Raw genomic sequence first — 17682 nt, 5'->3', positions numbered from 1 at the left:
ATCTATATGCCTATATATTTCCCATTACATTATCACTGTTCAATTTATTCTTTAGATTTTTATTTATTCATTCATTCATGAGAGAGAGAGAGAGAGAGAGGCAGAGACACAGGCAGAGGGAGAAGCAAGCCCCATGCAGAGCCTGATGTGGGATTCGATCCCAGGTCTCCAGGATCAGGCCCTGGGCTGAAGGCAGCGCTAAACCGCTGAGCCACCAGGGCTGCCCCACTGTTCAATTTAGATCACTTTTGAACTCAGCCCATTTAACTGCTTACCAAACAGCTTTGAATGCCTAAAGTTGACTCTCAGTCAACACATCCAAAACTGTGTTTTGGTTCTTTCCGTACTCACTGGATCTCTATACGAGGAACTTCCCCACCCCCAAAAAACGAAACTATTTCCTATCTTAATAAAAGTCCCTAACCAACCACTAGGTTGCATAAACAAAGCTGAGAGCCTTCTCTTTACCCCCCTGCCTCCTCTGTAATCCAATCAGTAAGACTCATCTTTTGGATACTTCAGTAGCCTCTCACTATCATCTCTTTTCTGTATTACTGTAATGATTCTTAATGTTCGTAACAGTTCAGTCCTTCTTTTTCAATGCCCTTGAGTAATCTTTTTGTCTTAAAGCACACGTTTTTGTCTTCATTCTCTTGAAGTCTTTTGGTAACTTCCACCCTTAGAAAAAGTCTAGGGGCGCCTTCCTGACTTAGTGGAGTATGTGACTCTTGATCTCGGGTTAGAAGTTTGAGCCCCACATTGGGTATAGAGATTACTTAAAATGTTTAAAAAAAGAAATGGGTGGCCCCTGGGTGGCTCAGTAGATTAAGTGTCTGACTCGTGATTTTGGCTCAGGTCCTAATCTCATGAGTTGTGAGATGGAGCTGCACATTGAACTCCGTGCTCAGGTGGGGAGTCTGCTTAGGATTCTCTATCCCTCTGCTACTCCTCCCACTTGCATGTACTCATTCTCTCTATCTTTCTCAAATAAATAAATCTTTAAAAATTAAAAAAAAAAATCTTTTTAAGACCAAATTCTTTAATGTGGCCTATAAGACTGCCATCTCCAACCTCATCTCAGTATCACTTTTTCCTGTGTTATCTAAGTTTCAGTCCTACTGTCTTCAAATTACTCAGTAGCATTAGTACTCTTGCCCCCCTCCTCAGAGCTTTTCCACATGGTAATCCTTCTGCCTGAAATGCTTCCTGGATGTAGCACACTTTTATCCATAACACTCATCACACTTGTAATTTCTCATTTTATTTCCATTTTACTGTTGTATCTTAAAGTCCATGAAGACAAGGACCTGACCAATTTGTTTTAACCACTAAATCTCCAACATGGACTCAGTGCTTAGCACAACATAAATATGTAGTCAGTAAGTATTTATTGAACGAATGAACCAAAGGAACCAGTTCCCTCAGTTATGATAACCTAAGACAGGAAGACGTAGCCTCTGTCTGAATTTTTTTTTTTTTTTTTTTTGCCTCTTTGCAAACTTTGGATTATTTTTATTTTTATAGGAACTCATTTGTATTCTAGATTTCTAACCAAACTCTTCTTCCCAAATGTGAATCTTCTCATTTTCAGGCAACTGGCTGTGGTATTGTGGAAAGCATTCTAAACTGGGTAAAGTTTAAGGCCCAAATCCAATTAAACAAGAAGTGTTCAGCTGTAAAGCATAACAGAATCAAGGGAATTCCCAAACTTGATGATGCCAATGACGCAGGTACACATTTAATAATGCTTCCAAACATTAAATCATGTGATTTGATTATTTGTTTTATTCATTAAGAGCATACCATCAATACTTTCCCCTCAACATGTAATATTCAACAGAGTATTTTTCCATGGGTAAAAATCAGCCAATTCCATGTTATTGAATGTTGAGATCGTTTCTAATTTTTGACTGTTACATTAATGTTGAGATGACTATTAAGAGTATAAAATAAGAATTTGTAGTGATCTGGGGTGCCTGGGTAGCTTAGTCAGTTAGGCGTCTAACTCACAATCTTGGCTTAGGTCTTGATCTTGAGTCATGAGTTCAGGCCCTGCCTTGGACTCTGCACTGAATGTGGAGCCTGCTTAAAAATATATATATAGTGATCTATTATCTAATGTAGGGTAGGTAAAAATTTTCCTCAAACCTCTTAGGTCCTGTCCGGATCTGAAAAAACAAATTTTTTTTTTTAAGATTTTATTTATTTGTTTGTTTGTTTGTTTGTTTGTTTATGAGAGACCCAGACAGAGAGGCAGAGAAATAGGCAGAGGGAGAAGCAGGCTCCCTGCAGGGAGCCTGATGAGGGATTTGATCCCAGGACCCCGGGATCATGACCTGAGCAAAAGGCAGATGCTCAACCACTGAGCCACCAAGGAGTCCCACTGTATCTAAAAATTAAACTGACAAAGACAGGTTAACTGATGAAAAACATACAAATTTATTTAAATAAATTTTACTTGACACAGGAGCTTTCATAGGGAAATGCCGCCCCAAAGAGAGGGTTAAACCTGAGTGTTTTTGTTAGATTTGAGGAAAAGTAGAAAGATATGATAAGAGCAGAGTATGAACTAAGTATAGTAAACGGGGGGAAGCTCAGTGAGGCCTACTCATTCAGATTCTTTTCAGTGTCTCTCTGGGAGATAAGAACATTCCCTTCCTCTGTGGTATATGGAGGGCACCTCTTACATTAGGGTCTCATGACCTGCTTCAGGGTAGAAGGTTGGGGGATGAGATCAGACTGACCTTGCTTTTAACATTTTCTCAAGCTCTTTCAGCTTAAAATATTTAGTATGCAAGTGCCCTATTTTGGGGGGGTTCTAAACCCCATCACTAACAAATATTTTTAACATAACATGATCAAATGAATGTCTAGCAATAGTGTAACTATCACGAGAAATTAGCATAAGAGAGGCACCTGGCTGGCTCTGTTGTTGTAGTATGTGACTCTTGGTCTCATGGTTGTGACTTCAGGCTCCATGTTGGGTAGGTAAGGAGATTACTTAAAATCATTTAGAGGTGCCTGGGTGGCTCAGTCAGTTAAGTATCTGCCTTCAGCTCAGGTTATGATCCCAGGGTCCTGAGATTGAGCCCTGCATCAGGCTCCCTTTGCTTGCTACTCCACATGTTTGTGCATACTTTCTCAACTCTTTCCCTCTTTCTCTCTGTCAAATGGATAAATAAAATCTTTTTAAAAAATAAAATATTTTTCAGAAAATTCAGAAAAAAATCATCTGAGAAACTAGGATTTTTTTTTTACTATGAACATTAGTTCTAATATATATCTAATTACTACTGTTTTATCACAAAACTGTTAATAGCATGTCTGAGTTAGTATATTTGAGGTTTGAACTAAATGTTCCAATATTAATTTGTGTATTTTTATTTTAGGGGGTCGAAACTCCAATGAGTGTACACTTATCCTGACTGAAGGAGACTCAGCTAAAACTTTGGCTGTTTCAGGCCTTGGTGTGGTTGGGAGAGACAAATATGGAGTTTTCCCACTTAGAGGAAAAATACTCAATGTTCGAGAAGCTTCTCATAAACAGGTAGAACCATCTTTAGAATCTAAATCTAGTTGTATAATGCAGGACTTCATGCTTATATTTCATTCCCTCACTGGGCATTTTGAAACCTATTTTAGATAGTTAATTGTTATTATTGTTATTTTTTTAATTTTTATTTATTTATGATAGTCACAGAGAGAGAAAGAGAGGCAGAGACACAGGCAGAGGGAGAAGCAGGCTCCATGCACCGGGAGCCCGATGGGAATCGATCCCGGGTCTCCAGGATCGCGCCCTGGGCCAAAGGCAGGCGCCAAACCGCTGCGCCACCCAGGGATCCCTTGTTATTATTTTTAAGACATTGAGTATATTGTAGCATATCTTAACAGATCTTTCTGACTAAAGTATAAGCTAATAATTGAAAATAGTGGAACTTAAGAAAATCCAAACAACATATACCGTCCTATTTTATTTTCAGATTTATAAGCAAAACATTACCTTTTATATCCATTTTAGATCATGGAAAATGCTGAAATTAATAATATCATCAAGATCGTGGGTCTTCAGTACAAGAAAAACTATGACGATGAAGATTCATTGAAGACTCTTCGTTATGGGAAGATAATGATTATGACAGATCAGGTCAGATTTGCTTTCAAATATATTAGATTATTACACTAAATTAACATGTCTTAACTGTTGCATTGCTTTCCTGCTATGGAAGGAAATTATTTAACCTGGAGCTTTATTCATCACATATATGTTATACATACAGGTTAAGTGCTTAGATTTGAATAGCCTTTTTTTTTTTTTAATCCCCATAGAAAAATTTTAGAGAAATTACCAGTAGGTCAAGCATAATTGTTTTTAGTTTTGAAATAATTATTTTGTGTTTTTCTTTCCAAATATTTCTAGGACCAAGATGGTTCCCATATCAAAGGCTTGCTGATTAATTTTATCCATCATAACTGGCCCTCTCTTCTACGGCATCGTTTTCTGGAGGAATTTATCACTCCGATTGTAAAGGTATGTTAACTTCTAAATTACCATAATGGATATTTTAAGGCCCTACTCAACACTTTATACACATTTTTACCCCATGATGTACAGTATACAGGGGACTCGAGTCAAAACCACAGCAATGTGTTCTTTACCACAGGTGTCTAAAAACAAACAAGAAATGGCATTCTATAGCCTTCCTGAATTTGAAGAATGGAAGAGTTCTACTCCAAATCATAAAAAATGGAAAGTCAAGTACTACAAAGGTTTGTAAGGAAACCCACATAGAATTTCTCATTTTGTTTTAAACCATTATACAAGATTATATGGAGTAACTTAGTATTCTTGGTTGCATAGGTTTGGGTACCAGCACATCAAAAGAAGCTAAAGAATACTTTGCAAATATGAAAAGACATCGTATTCAGTTCAAATACTCCGGTCCTGAAGATGATGCTGCCATCAGCTTGGTCAGTTTGAATTCTGTTTCATACATTCTAGTTTTGTAAATCACTACTTTTAACTAGTTAATTGAAACATAAATATTTATATAGTAGAATGTTTTATAGGGGTGCCTGGGTAATTCAGTTGATTAAGTGTCTGCCTTTGGCTCGGGTCATGATCCCAGAGTCCTGGGATCAGGCACTGAGTCGGGCTCCCTGCTCCATGGAGAGCCTGCTTCTCCCTCTTCCTCTGCCTGCCACTCCACTCCCCCTGCTTATGCTTTCTACCTCTGTCAAGTGAATAAATAAAATCTTTTAAAAAAAATGTTTTATAGAATATAGAATGTTTTTAGTAAACATATCCTAGAGAAAGGGACCATATGTTTTAGGAAACTGAGTAAGACTGTTCGTACCAGTGACCTGTTATTTTTATCTCTAATTTGTAGGCCTTTAGCAAGAAACAGATAGATGATCGAAAGGAATGGTTAACTCATTTCATGGAAGATAGAAGACAACGGAAGTTACTTGGCCTTCCTGAGGTAAAAACTGTATATATTCAGGCACCTGAATGACTCATTTGGTTTGGCTCTTCATTTTGGCTCAGGTTGTGATTTCAGGGTCATGAAATTGAGCCCCATATGGGGCTTTGTGCTGGGAGCCTGTTTGGGATTCTCACAATCTCAATAGCCCTGCATGTGCTCAATCTTAAAAAAAAAAAATCCTACAACACAATGACTAATAGCTTCAGTAAAAAATTTAATAATAGGCAACTATATGAATGTGCTTATTTAGACTGCTGCATAAGTGTATGGAGCCTCAAAAATTAAAAAGGTAGGGCAGCCCAGGTGGCTCAGCAGTTTAGCGCTACCTTCCGCACAGAGTGTGATCCTGGAAACCCAGGATCAAGTCCCACATCAGGCTCCCTGCATAGAGCCTGCTTCTCCCTCTGCTTGTGTCTCTGCTTCTATCTCTCTCTGTGTCTGTCATGAATAAATAAAATATTAAAAAAAAAAAATTAAAGGGCAATGTAGGGATCCCTGAGTGGCTCAGCGGACTTAGCGCCTGCCTTTGGCCCAGGGCATGATCCTGGAGTCCCAGGATTAAGTCCCACATCAGACTCCCTGCATGGAGCCTGCTTCTCCCTCTGCCTGTGTCTCTGCCTCACTCATACTCTCTGTGTGTGTGTCTCTCATGAATAAATAAATCTTTAAAAACTAAAAAGGCAGTGCAGTTTTTCTTAATTGTGCAACAATTAAATTTGCTTTATCTTTGTTTTTTTGTTTTGTTTTGTTTTTAATTTGCTTTATCTTTGAAACAGTAAAATACTTCTATAAAATTCTGTATCTTTGAGGGATTTAAGAATTATCACAGAAATGATATGATGAAAGATTTCTGTTTTATTTGTTTGTTTCAAGCATTATTAAAGTCAATGATCTTTTTTTATTTTAAACTAGATCATGTAATACTCTCTTTGATCCCTCAGGATTACTTGTATGGGCAAACTACCACATATCTGACATACAATGACTTTATAAATAAGGAACTTATCCTGTTCTCAAATTCTGATAACGAGAGATCTATCCCATCTATGGTGGATGGTGAGTTCCAATTTGTTAGCCTGTTTTTGTCCTACATAGAAATCAATGTCCAAAAATAGTTAAGTTGAGGATACTAATATTTGTACTTCTTTTATTTTAAAGGCTTGAAACCAGGTCAAAGAAAGGTTTTGTTTACCTGTTTCAAACGGAATGACAAGCGAGAGGTGAAGGTTGCCCAGTTGGCTGGGTCAGTGGCTGAGATGTCCTCTTATCATCATGGTGAGGTAAACACACAATCCATAATGTTTCCAGAAAGCATTATAGCGGTAATACCTGCAAAATCATTTTCCAAACACTTAGAGTACTTGATGAGATGAACACTTGTTTATCCATAATAGAAGATGCCTCCAAGGTTGAATAGGACTTGATAGAAATTATTGGAAAGCAAGAGCCCTGAATTTGGTGAAATCTGTCAAACTGTAAATGTGCTTATCCTTTGACCTAACAAATCAATTTCTAAAAATAATCTTGGGCAGCCCGGTGGCTCAGCGGTTTAGGGCTGCCTTCAGCCCAGGGCATGATTTTGGAGACCCTGTGCACTTGGCAGCCATAACGTGGGCTGAGAAAGGCCAGAGCTAGGCTTGCGGGAGTAGGGGCCAGCTCAGTCTCGCCAAACAAAACCTTAACAGGAGGGGCACCTGGGGGTTGAGCGTCTGCCTTCGGCTCAGGACATGATGCTGGAGTCCCCGGATCGAGTCCCACGTCAGGCTCCCTGCATGGAGCCTGCTTCTCCCTCTGCCTGTTGCGCTCTCTCTCTCTCTCTTTCTCTGTGTGTTTCTCATGAATAAATACATAAAATCTTTTAAAAAATAATAATAATAACGTTCTGGTAAGGGGACTCATAAATCTACAAGTATCTATGTTCAAAGATATTTAGTGATGTTTAATATACCTTTGTGAGGCTAAAATTTAGACATTGAAAATGTCCATCAATTGGAAAGTTGTTGTAGATTGTGACACTTCCATGCCTGGAATCCATTATATAACCGAAGTAAATCTGTGTGTACTAACATTGAGAATATCCACAGTCCATTGTTAGTGAGGAGAAAGAGAGCCAGAACAATACTTAAAGCAAAATACCTAGAAGGGTATGCTCCAGGTTGTTAACTTTGGTTATCCCTGTCAATTGAAAAAGACAACTTTCTAATTTTTATATTTCTGAATTGCTTAACTTTATACAAATATATTCCCTTTATCTTTTGTGATTATAGTTTTTTGCATTCATTATATTTTAAAGAACTAAGTTGCCTATAGGTTTCTAGAACTTTAAACGTAATGATTATGTTGCTTGTTGCTTTCAGTTAAAATATTGTTAGCATTTGGTAAATGTTCACATATTTGTCAAATGCTTACCCTGCAGCAAGGGTAGGGTAAAAAAAATCAAATATTTTCCTTACTTCAGGGTATAATCACAATATAAATAGAAGGCCAACACACACACACGCACACACAACTATAGATTAAAGTGATGCATGCTAGCATAGAAAAAGAGCAAAGTGTTGTAACACAAACAAGGATATACTTCATTCTGCTAAAGGTGAAGAGAAGACCTATGCCCCCAAGGTTGAATAGGACTTGATAGAAACTATTAGAAGGCAAGAGCCCTGACCTTGGAGCCAGAAGTCTTGGGTTTATGTACATCTGCCATGTATTTATCTGGGAAGAGTCAATAAACATCTACACCTCATAAAACCCTACAGGATTATAGTGAGGCTTAGTCATAATGGATATGTATTAAAAGCCTCCAGATCTGATTAACGAATCTCTTTTCCACCTCTAGATGTCACTAATGATGACCATTATAAATTTGGCTCAGAATTTTGTGGGTAGCAATAATCTGAACCTCTTGCAGCCCATTGGTCAGTTTGGTACTAGGCTGCACGGTGGCAAGGATTCTGCTAGTCCTCGATACATCTTCACAATGCTCAGGTGGGTATGCTTTCAATTTCTAGTGAATTGCCATTTCTAATTTTCAAATGAATTTAGTTGACCAAAAATAAAAATTCAATTAATCAGAAAACGTAATTTTGATACACTTAGAATATTCTTTTTTTTTTTTTAACTAGTTCATTTAAGTTTAATTATGCTACTCTTTACAATAAACAAATTCAGGACGCCTGGGTGGCTTAGTGGTTGAGAACCTGCCTTTGGCGAAGGGTGTGATCCCAGCATTCTGGGATTGAGTCCCGCATTGGGCTCCTCACAGGGAATCTGCTTCTGTGTCTGCCTATGTCTCTGCCTCTACTCATGAATAAATAAATAAAATTCTTTAAAAAGAACAATAAACAATCTAAATTCTAATTCAGTTTGATAGCCATGCCTTTGAATTTCTTAGAAGTATTGTTTCCTTACCAACCTAATGTTTTTACTTCCATTTCTTATATTTTCTTTTCTTTCATTGTATAGAGCAGTGGTTCTCAACCAGGGTAGATTTTGCACTACCACCCCATCTCCCAGGAAACATAATGTAATGTCTGGAGACATTTTTGATAGTCATGACTAGGGGAGCTGTGCTACATCTAGTGGGCAGCAGCCAGAGATACTGCTAAATACACTATAGTGCATAGGATAGCCCCCCATAACAAGGAATTATCTGATCCAAAGTGTCAAAGCTGCCCAGGTTGAGAAACCCTGCTGTAGACTTGGGATCAGAGTAAAGAAGAGCTTAATTTTTCCTAAATATCATAGTTGAAATTTTACTTCCTTTATAAGTACGGAAAGTACATTATGAATAGTTTTCCGCTGTCATCCTATTCAATCGCTCAGCAGCATTGGATAATCACTTTATCCTCCTAGAAATTCTTTATTTGGCCTCTAAGACATCAAACTGTTGGCTTTCTTCCTTATTTGTCTTCTTTGCTGGGTCTTTCTCATCTTTCTAACCTAGAAGTACTGGCCTGCCCTGAAATTCCTTCATTAGCTCTCTTTCCACTAGCTACACTCACTTCCCATCCATGGATGATAATCCATCCATCTAGTCTCAATAGTTCCAACTCTGAATCTCTTACAGCTGTCTCTCAATATTTACCACTCAGATGTCTAATAAGTATCTCAAACCTAAGTCTGAAACAAAATTCTTAGTCTTCCTGTCTCAGTAAATGGGATGCCATCATCCTAATCCTCAGACTAAAAACCATGAAGTCACCTTTTTTCACAATGGTATCCAATCCATCACCAAATCCTACGGGCTTTGCATTAGACAAATATTAAGGCATCCCATTTATCTAAAGTAATATAGTCTACCATTCTTTCTTATGGCAGCCAACTAATTTCTTTTTTTTTTAAGTAGATCACTCTGGTTCAGAACCTTCTAACTGCTTCATTTAGAGTAAAATCTAAAGGACTTTACATGATCTATGTGTCCACTCCCCATATCTTTTGACTCCCATCTCATAATCTCCCTTCCAAACACAACTGGCCTCTGCCTATAATCAAACATGCCAAGCACACTCTTCAGGGCTTTTTACTTATTGATCCCTCTGCTTACAATAATCTTCAAATAAGCATATGATGGCTCATTCTCTCAATTTATTCTTTAGTATTATCCTTTCAGAAAGTGTTACCATTCCTCGGAACCTTCAATCACTCAGTCACTTTTACCTACTTTTTCTTTCTTAGCATTTACCCTACCACCTGACAAAATGCATGTCCATTGCCTTTCTCCCTGTAGTAGAATGTGATACTTTCTAGATACTTTATATTTGTGGTGTCTGGCACATACGAAGTGCTCAATAAATACTGTTAAATGATTATTCATCAGCAAATAAAGCCAAAGTAATTTTCATGCATAGATATGAGATAAACATATATCCTTCTTACAAGTTAAATATCAAAGCCAATATTTTTGTAAAATAATATTCTTTGTTTTCTTTAGCCCTTTGGCTCGGTTATTGTTTCCACCAAAAGATGATCAGACTTTAAAGTTTTTATATGATGACAATCAACGTGTTGAACCTGAATGGTACATTCCCATTATACCCATGGTGCTGATAAATGGTGCTGAAGGAATTGGTACTGGGTGGTCCTGCAAAATCCCCAACTTTGATATTCGTGAAGTTGTAAATAATATCAGGCGTTTGATGGATGGAGAAGAACCTTTGCCAATGGTAACTATTCTGTGTGTATCAGAATCCTTCATTTCCTTTTGGTCTCAATTCAGTAGATTATATGGTTAAAGAGGACACATATAAAATTTGTTTTGCCCTTTCATGTTCATTAGATTTAATGCTATTGGGATTTCTGTTTTTAGTGTCACATTTAGAAAACCTATTTTTCTTTAAAATACCAATTTAGCTTCCAAGTTACAAGAACTTCAGGGGTACTATTGAAGAGCTGGCTCCAAATCAGTATGTGATTAGTGGTGAAGTGGCTATACTTAATTCCACAACCATTGAAATCTCAGAGCTTCCTGTCAGAACATGGACCCAGGTAAGTAATTGTGGATTTCCTCTTTGATTTTTGTGATCGGAGAAACACTTTGCACTACTGCTTGTTGAATACTCCTAAGCCTGTATTTAAGACACTTACAAGGGGATTATGCCTTTCTTTAGACCTATAAAGAACAGGTTCTAGAACCCATGTTGAATGGCACTGAGAAGACACCACCTCTCATAACAGATTATAGGGAGTACCATACAGACACCACTGTGAAGTTTGTTGTGAAGATGACTGAAGAGAAACTGGCAGAGGCAGAGAGAGTGGGGCTACACAAAGTCTTCAAACTCCAAACTAGTCTCACATGCAACTCCATGGTATGTTTTAGAGGTACCCATGTTTGATTTATATTAAAGTTTAATATCAATTTTAAAAGAATATCCTAGAATACTTTTATATTTTTGAAGAATAAAGTCATTTTCCTAAAACCATTAAAGTTTAGCCAATTTACCTCTTCTTGGCTCTAATCCTATGTTTATTTTCTAGGTGCTTTTTGACCATGTAGGTTGTTTAAAGAAATATGACACAGTGTTGGATATTCTAAGAGACTTCTTTGAACTAAGGCTTAAATATTATGGATTAAGAAAAGAATGGCTTCTAGGAATGCTTGGCGCTGAATCTGCTAAACTGAACAATCAGGCTCGCTTTATCTTAGAGAAAATAGATGGCAAAATAATTATTGGTATGTTTTCAGATTAATAACTATCTGAAAAAAAAAATAACTATCTGCACTAAAACTACAATAATGCCTAACTTTAAACATTTGGAGGGAGAGCAAAATCCTTTAGTTCAGCTGGTTACTTCTACAAGAATTTCTTTCAAATACCTAGGCATTTATAGCTTGAAAAAGATAGCTTTTCTTAGATTGAATATCTTGAGAAATCAAGATTTGGTTGACATTTAGACAGAGAATAGACAGAAAGATACCTATGTAAAGTGATCAAGAGAAGAAATGTTAAGTCTGAGAGAGGAGGGGCAGCCCCGGTGGCCCAGCAGTTTAGCTTCTGCCTTTGGCCCAGGGCATGATCCTGGAGACCCTGGGATCGAGTCCCACGTCAGGCTCCCTACATGGAGCCTGCTTCTCACTCTGCCTGTGTCTCTGCCTCTCTTCCTCTCTCTCTCTCTCTCTCTCTCTGTGTGCCTCTCATGAATAAATAAATAAATAAAATAAAATCTTTAAAAAGAAAGTCTGAGAGAGGAGAAAAAGGCTGGAACAAAGATTACAAATGGCTTATATTACAAGTAAATTGCATACTGAAGACTAAAAGAGCTATTTCCCAGGAAATGTTTTTTTAAAAAGATATTCTAGAAGCAACTAAGGGTTTAAGTGAGCAGGAAGAAAACAATTTTTATAAAAGCTGGAGTGTTAGTAAGGTTAGAAAAAATAGCCCCACCCTGGCCAGGACTAACTGGGAAAGCTAGGCAACTAACTTGTAGATTATAGTAGCAAGTCCCCAAAACATGGCAACATGAGTCCCTGGTGATCACAGAATAATTTTCTATTTTTAAAACTAATAACACTAGCATGTCCGGCCCCTGATTTCATAGAACTATTGTTTAAGACAAGGCTAAAATGAGTGATGTTGGACATGATTCAAAGAAAACAAAAGTAAAGATTGTATCTTGTTGACCGGAATTTAGGAAATAAGGGACTATCCAGTCTTCCTGAGTATAAAAGTGTAGAGAGTCTAAACATGTAATCTATATCAAGTTAATTGGTAAACGATAGTGCTCAGAAATTCATTCTGAAATACCTTATAGCTAGTAACTCAGTATCTCTCAAAGTGTAATAAATTGACTGCAGTCATTATTAGAAGAAAGGCACTCTAGAAAACAGGAATGGATGCAGCATGCAGAAATCAGTGATTGGGTTGGTGGCACTAAAATCTTGTCCAATCAAATATTAAAAATCTTAAAAGAGAATATAATTGAGGTAGATACTTATCAGAAATAAAGTTTTTATTGTCTTCTGTTCTTTTAGTGTTAACAATCAGGTCAACAATCTCATATGTGATTTGACTGTCCCCCTTGTGGTAATTTACATTTGTCGGTTTAGGAAAAAGACCTCTCTATACCACGATGTATAAATTAATGCAAAACAAAGACAGCTTAATTGTTAGTTTTAATCTTTTTGAATTAATATGGTAAAACCATATTCCTATCCTAAAATATTGCTCAAAACAATTACTTGTTTACATTTTTTTTAATAGAAAATAAGCCTAAGAAAGAATTAATTAAAGTTCTGATTCAGAGGGGATATGATTCGGATCCTGTGAAGGCTTGGAAAGAAGCTCAGCAAAAGGTAATTTCTCAATTAGCATTTTCTATGTTATTAAAAACTACGTATAATCTAATGTCTCTGTTTCACATTTCCTGTTAAAGCTACATTTTAATTCTTCCTCTAGGTACCAGATGAAGAAGAGAATGAAGAGAGTGACAATGAAAATGAAGCTGAAAAGAGTGACTCTGTAAGAGATTCTGGACCAACCTTCAACTACCTTCTTGATATGCCTCTTTGGTATCTCACCAAGGAGAAGAAGGATGAACTGTGCAAGCTGAGAAATGAAAAAGTGAGTTGTTAATGGAGGGTACATGTTATTCATTTCTAATGGTTAAAGTAAAAACTGTGTGCTTCATGAAATTAATTCTTAATTTTCTGACTGTCTTATGAAGGAGCAAGAACTAGAAACATTAAAGAGAAAGAGTCCAACAGATTTGTGGAAAGAAGACTTGGCTACTTTTGTTGAAGAGCTAGAGGTGTGTAGTTCATAATGCCCATATTAGAGTTTTTTGTTTTTGTTTTTTTAATTTATTTATGATAGTCACACAGAGAGAGAGAGAGAGGCAGAGACACAGGCAGAGGGAGAAGCAGGCTCCATGCACCAGGGGCCCAACGTGGGATTCGATCCCGGGTCTCCAGGATCGCGCCCTGGGCCAAAGGCAGGCGCCAAACCTCTGCGCCACCCAGGGATCCCCTCATGTTAGAGTTTTAATGAAATAGAACATTCTAGCAATATACCTCTTTGTCAAGAAATTTCATAATTGGCAAGACAAAGAATATAAGAGGCATAAGAAAACATTCCAAGATAACACATTAAAAAAAAAAAAAAAAACGATCGTTAGAATAAAGTAAATGATGCCCGGAAACATGCTACCTAGAAGTTTTTGGACAAAGAAGAAAAGGTAGGAGTTGATTTCTGACTGACTGTGACTGAGAACATAAAGATAATTTAAATATGGAAAAAGACCAATCCAATCTCCCAAGTCAACAGAAAAGGACAAAGATGTTTACCTTCTGGGCTAGCTAATCAGTAGATTCAGAAGATACTTTGTTATCTAAATCTCCCTAATTTGCTTTGTTTTCCTATACTATTTTAAGATAAGAAAAAGCATTTCATAAATTAAGCTAGAACACTTAACATACAGTTTTATATTGTCATACTTCCGTATGGATATACAAGTGGAATCCCATCCTTTCACTTCTTATTTGAGTTTACAAATATGTTTATATGTATCTATGTATTTTGTCCCTAACACAGTGTCCCTTTTTTATCTTCAGAAGGCTTAAATGGTAGAATCAAGAGTAGAACCCAGTCTTTTGTCTCAACACTTGTCAAATGGGCCTTAATGATATCTATCTCACCACTATTATTGGTGGTATTACTTAGTTGTGGCACAGCTTATCACAAATTTACTTTTAAGTCGAGGGATGCCTAGCCGGCTCAATTGGAAGAGCATGTGACTCTTGATCTCAGGGTCATGAGTTCAAGCCCCACATTGGGTGTAGAGATAGCACACATAAATTTTTAAAAATTTATCTTAAGATGTAACAAATTGAAATCAGTTTAACTGTTGCCTTTTATTCTGTTTCTATAAAGTAGCCTGATCTTTGTAGTGTCTTTGTTGACTTATAAACTTGCTTTCTTTTATCTCTTTTGTAGGCTGTTGAAACAAAGGAAAAACAAGAAGAACAAATAGGACTTCCAGGGAAAGGAGGGAAAGGAAAGGGGAAAAAAACACAAATGGCTGAAGTTTTGCCTTCTCCTTGCGGAAAAAGAGTCATCCCCCGAGTGACCATAGAGATGAAAGCAGAGGCAGAAAAGAAAAATAAAAAGAAAATTAAGGTAGGGTGCCTGGGTGGCTGTCAGTTAAGCTTTGCCTTTGACTCAGGTCATGATCCCGAGGTCCTGGGGTAGAATCTCACATCAGGCTCCCTGCTCAGTGGGGAGTCGGCTTCTCCCTGTCCCTCCCCCCACTTGTGTTCTCTCTCTCTCTCTCTTTCTCTCTCTCTCTGTCTCTCTCAAATAAAACCTTTTTCAAAAAACATAAAACTAAGGTACTACTCTTGAAAAGTTATAGATAAAACTTTTTTCAGTTTAAAACTGAACAAATGATATAAAATTTCTAATCCCATAGTTTGCAATTAATCCTATATTTAATCATAACTTTGCTTTCCTGTGAGCCTCATTTTTTTGACGGTTAAGTATCTTGGAAAAGTTATATCCGTACCTTTATTCAGAGCTCTTAACCAAAACTTAAAGAAAAAATCACTCTTTGACCAGATATATATTTGTATATTTGACCTTACATTTTTCCGAATAAGTTGGCAGAGCTTGACCATCTTTGTCTTGCTCTCTTTTAGAATGAAAACACTGAAGGGAGCCCTCAAGAAGAGAGTATCGAAATAGAAGGTCTGAAACAAAGGTTGGAGAAGAAACAGAAAAGAGAACCAGGTATTAAAATATTTTAGTAAAATGGTATAGAGTTGAGATTAAATTGTGTCTGATACCTAGTACATTCCGCATGGATGTTTAGAAAGCCCTTACTGAGTAATATGAGGGAGGGCTATGTCTGGAGTTTACTTGAATCTCCCTAATACTGTCCTTGGATATGATTTATTTTAGAAAGGAATTTTAAATAGTTTGTTAATTCAGCAACTTGAATTCCTTAGTTGAGATCTAAAGAAAATACTCTCAGTTTATTAAATTCCACTTTCTAGCCAATTATAAGGCTGTAATATATATTAATATATAAAACTACTTGAGAACAATGAGCACATCTTAGCCATGTTTATATTATCCCTCTAGTTGAACACCACGCCTGGGATGTAAGTAGCACTCAGTAAATTAAATAGAATTAAGAATTCTACTAACATTTGATTATACCTTTACTGAATATCTACCTTTTTTTAACTTCTAAAGATATTCACATATTAAAATTCATCAATTTAAAGTGTACCATTCAATCATTTTAGTATACTCAACAGTTTTAAAAGTTTTTTGCACCAAAAAGAAACACTCTACCCGTTAATGGTCACTTCCCATTTCCTACCAATTTCCCCTATCGTAGGCAACCATTAATCTACTTTCTGTTTCTAGATTTACTTATTCTGGACATTTCCTATAAATAAAATCCTACAACATCTGGTCTTTTGTCCCCAGCATTTTTCACTTAGCATGTTTTTGGTGGTCATCTATGTAGTAACATGTATCAATACTTCATTCTTTTTTATTGCCAAATAGTGTGTTTCATAGTATGGATATAACACATTTTATTTATTTATCCATCAGTTGATTAGTGTTTGGCTTATATCCACTTTTTAGCTGTTATGAACACTGCTATGAGTACTTGTATATAAGTTTTTATGTGGACTTAAGGTTTTTATTTCTTTTGGGTAGATCCTGGGAGTGGAATTTTACTGGGTCATATTTTTCTATGTTTAACCTTTGGAGGAACTGCCATACTGTTCTTCAGAGCAGCTGCCCCATTTTACATTCCCTCCAGCAGCGTAGGAGGGCTCCAATTCTCCACATCCTCACCAACACAGTTAATTCCTTGTCACTCTTTTTTGTTCTAGCCATCCTAGTGGATATGAAGTGGTATCTCATGGTTTGGGTTTGCATTTCCCTATTGGCTAATTATTTTGAGTATCTTATGTGCCTAAAGGTCATTTATATTTCTTTGGAAAAATGTCTATTCAGACCCTTTGCCCATTTTTCTAAGTAGGTTATTTATCTTTTGTTGTTGTTGAGTTAGTTGTAAGATATCTTTATGTATTCTAACTTTTTTTTTTTAAGATTTTTGTTTTATTTAGAGTGAGCACGGGTGCATGAGTCCAGGAGGGGAGGGGAAAAAGAGACGGAATCTGAAAGACTACCCTGAGCACAGAGCCCCACATGGGGCTTGATCTCAGGTCCCTGAGATCATGACCTGAGCCAGAATCAAGAGTCAGAGGCTTGGGGGCACCTGGGTGGCTCAGTGGTTGAGCGTCTACCTTTGGCTCAGGTCATGATCCCAGGGTCCTGGAATAGAGCCCCACATAGGGCTCCCTGCTCTCACCCCCCCTTGCCCTTCCCCCTCAGCTCATTCTCTTTCTCACATTCTCTCTCAAAGTGTTTTTAAAAAAATAAAAATAGGGCAGCCCGGGTGGCTCAGCGGTTTAGTGCCTGCCTTCAGCCCAGGGGTGACCCTGGAGACCCCAGTTCGAGTCCCACGTGGGGCTTCCTGCATGGAGCCTGCTTCTCCCTCTGCCTGTGCCTCTGCCTCTCTCTCTGTCTTCTCTCTGTGTATTCTCATGAATAAATAAATAAATAAATAATAATAAATAATAAATAAATAAACAAATAAAAATTGTCTTCACCCTTGTCAAAAATTAATTGGCCATAAATATTAAGGTTTATTTATGGATTCTCTATTCCATTGATTAATC

The 17682-nt window shown here is 37.1% G+C and overlaps 1 protein-coding gene across 1 annotated transcript in view; it reads left to right on the top strand.

The window, feature by feature from the left end:
• The window catches only part of TOP2A (DNA topoisomerase II alpha), a 29953-nt gene that overhangs the window by 6931 nt on the left and 5340 nt on the right, over window positions 1-17682 (top strand). Inside the window, exons 11-29 of the mRNA XM_072780465.1 lie at window positions 1592-1730; window positions 3390-3547; window positions 4019-4144; window positions 4418-4528; window positions 4662-4767; window positions 4859-4968; window positions 5388-5480; window positions 6425-6539; window positions 6642-6763; window positions 8320-8468; window positions 10414-10645; window positions 10833-10967; window positions 11090-11290; window positions 11460-11655; window positions 13184-13275; window positions 13379-13543; window positions 13647-13730; window positions 14915-15097; window positions 15616-15706. Coding sequence (XP_072636566.1) covers window positions 1592-1730; window positions 3390-3547; window positions 4019-4144; window positions 4418-4528; window positions 4662-4767; window positions 4859-4968; window positions 5388-5480; window positions 6425-6539; window positions 6642-6763; window positions 8320-8468; window positions 10414-10645; window positions 10833-10967; window positions 11090-11290; window positions 11460-11655; window positions 13184-13275; window positions 13379-13543; window positions 13647-13730; window positions 14915-15097; window positions 15616-15706 — 2608 coding nt within the window. The remainder of the gene's footprint in view (window positions 1-1591; window positions 1731-3389; window positions 3548-4018; window positions 4145-4417; window positions 4529-4661; window positions 4768-4858; window positions 4969-5387; window positions 5481-6424; window positions 6540-6641; window positions 6764-8319; window positions 8469-10413; window positions 10646-10832; window positions 10968-11089; window positions 11291-11459; window positions 11656-13183; window positions 13276-13378; window positions 13544-13646; window positions 13731-14914; window positions 15098-15615; window positions 15707-17682) is intronic.

Source organism: Canis lupus, chromosome 16 (assembly GCF_048164855.1).
Source record: "Canis lupus baileyi chromosome 16, mCanLup2.hap1, whole genome shotgun sequence".
Taxonomy (NCBI): Eukaryota; Metazoa; Chordata; class Mammalia; order Carnivora; family Canidae; genus Canis; species Canis lupus.
This window is presented reverse-complemented; position numbering and strand designations above follow the sequence as displayed.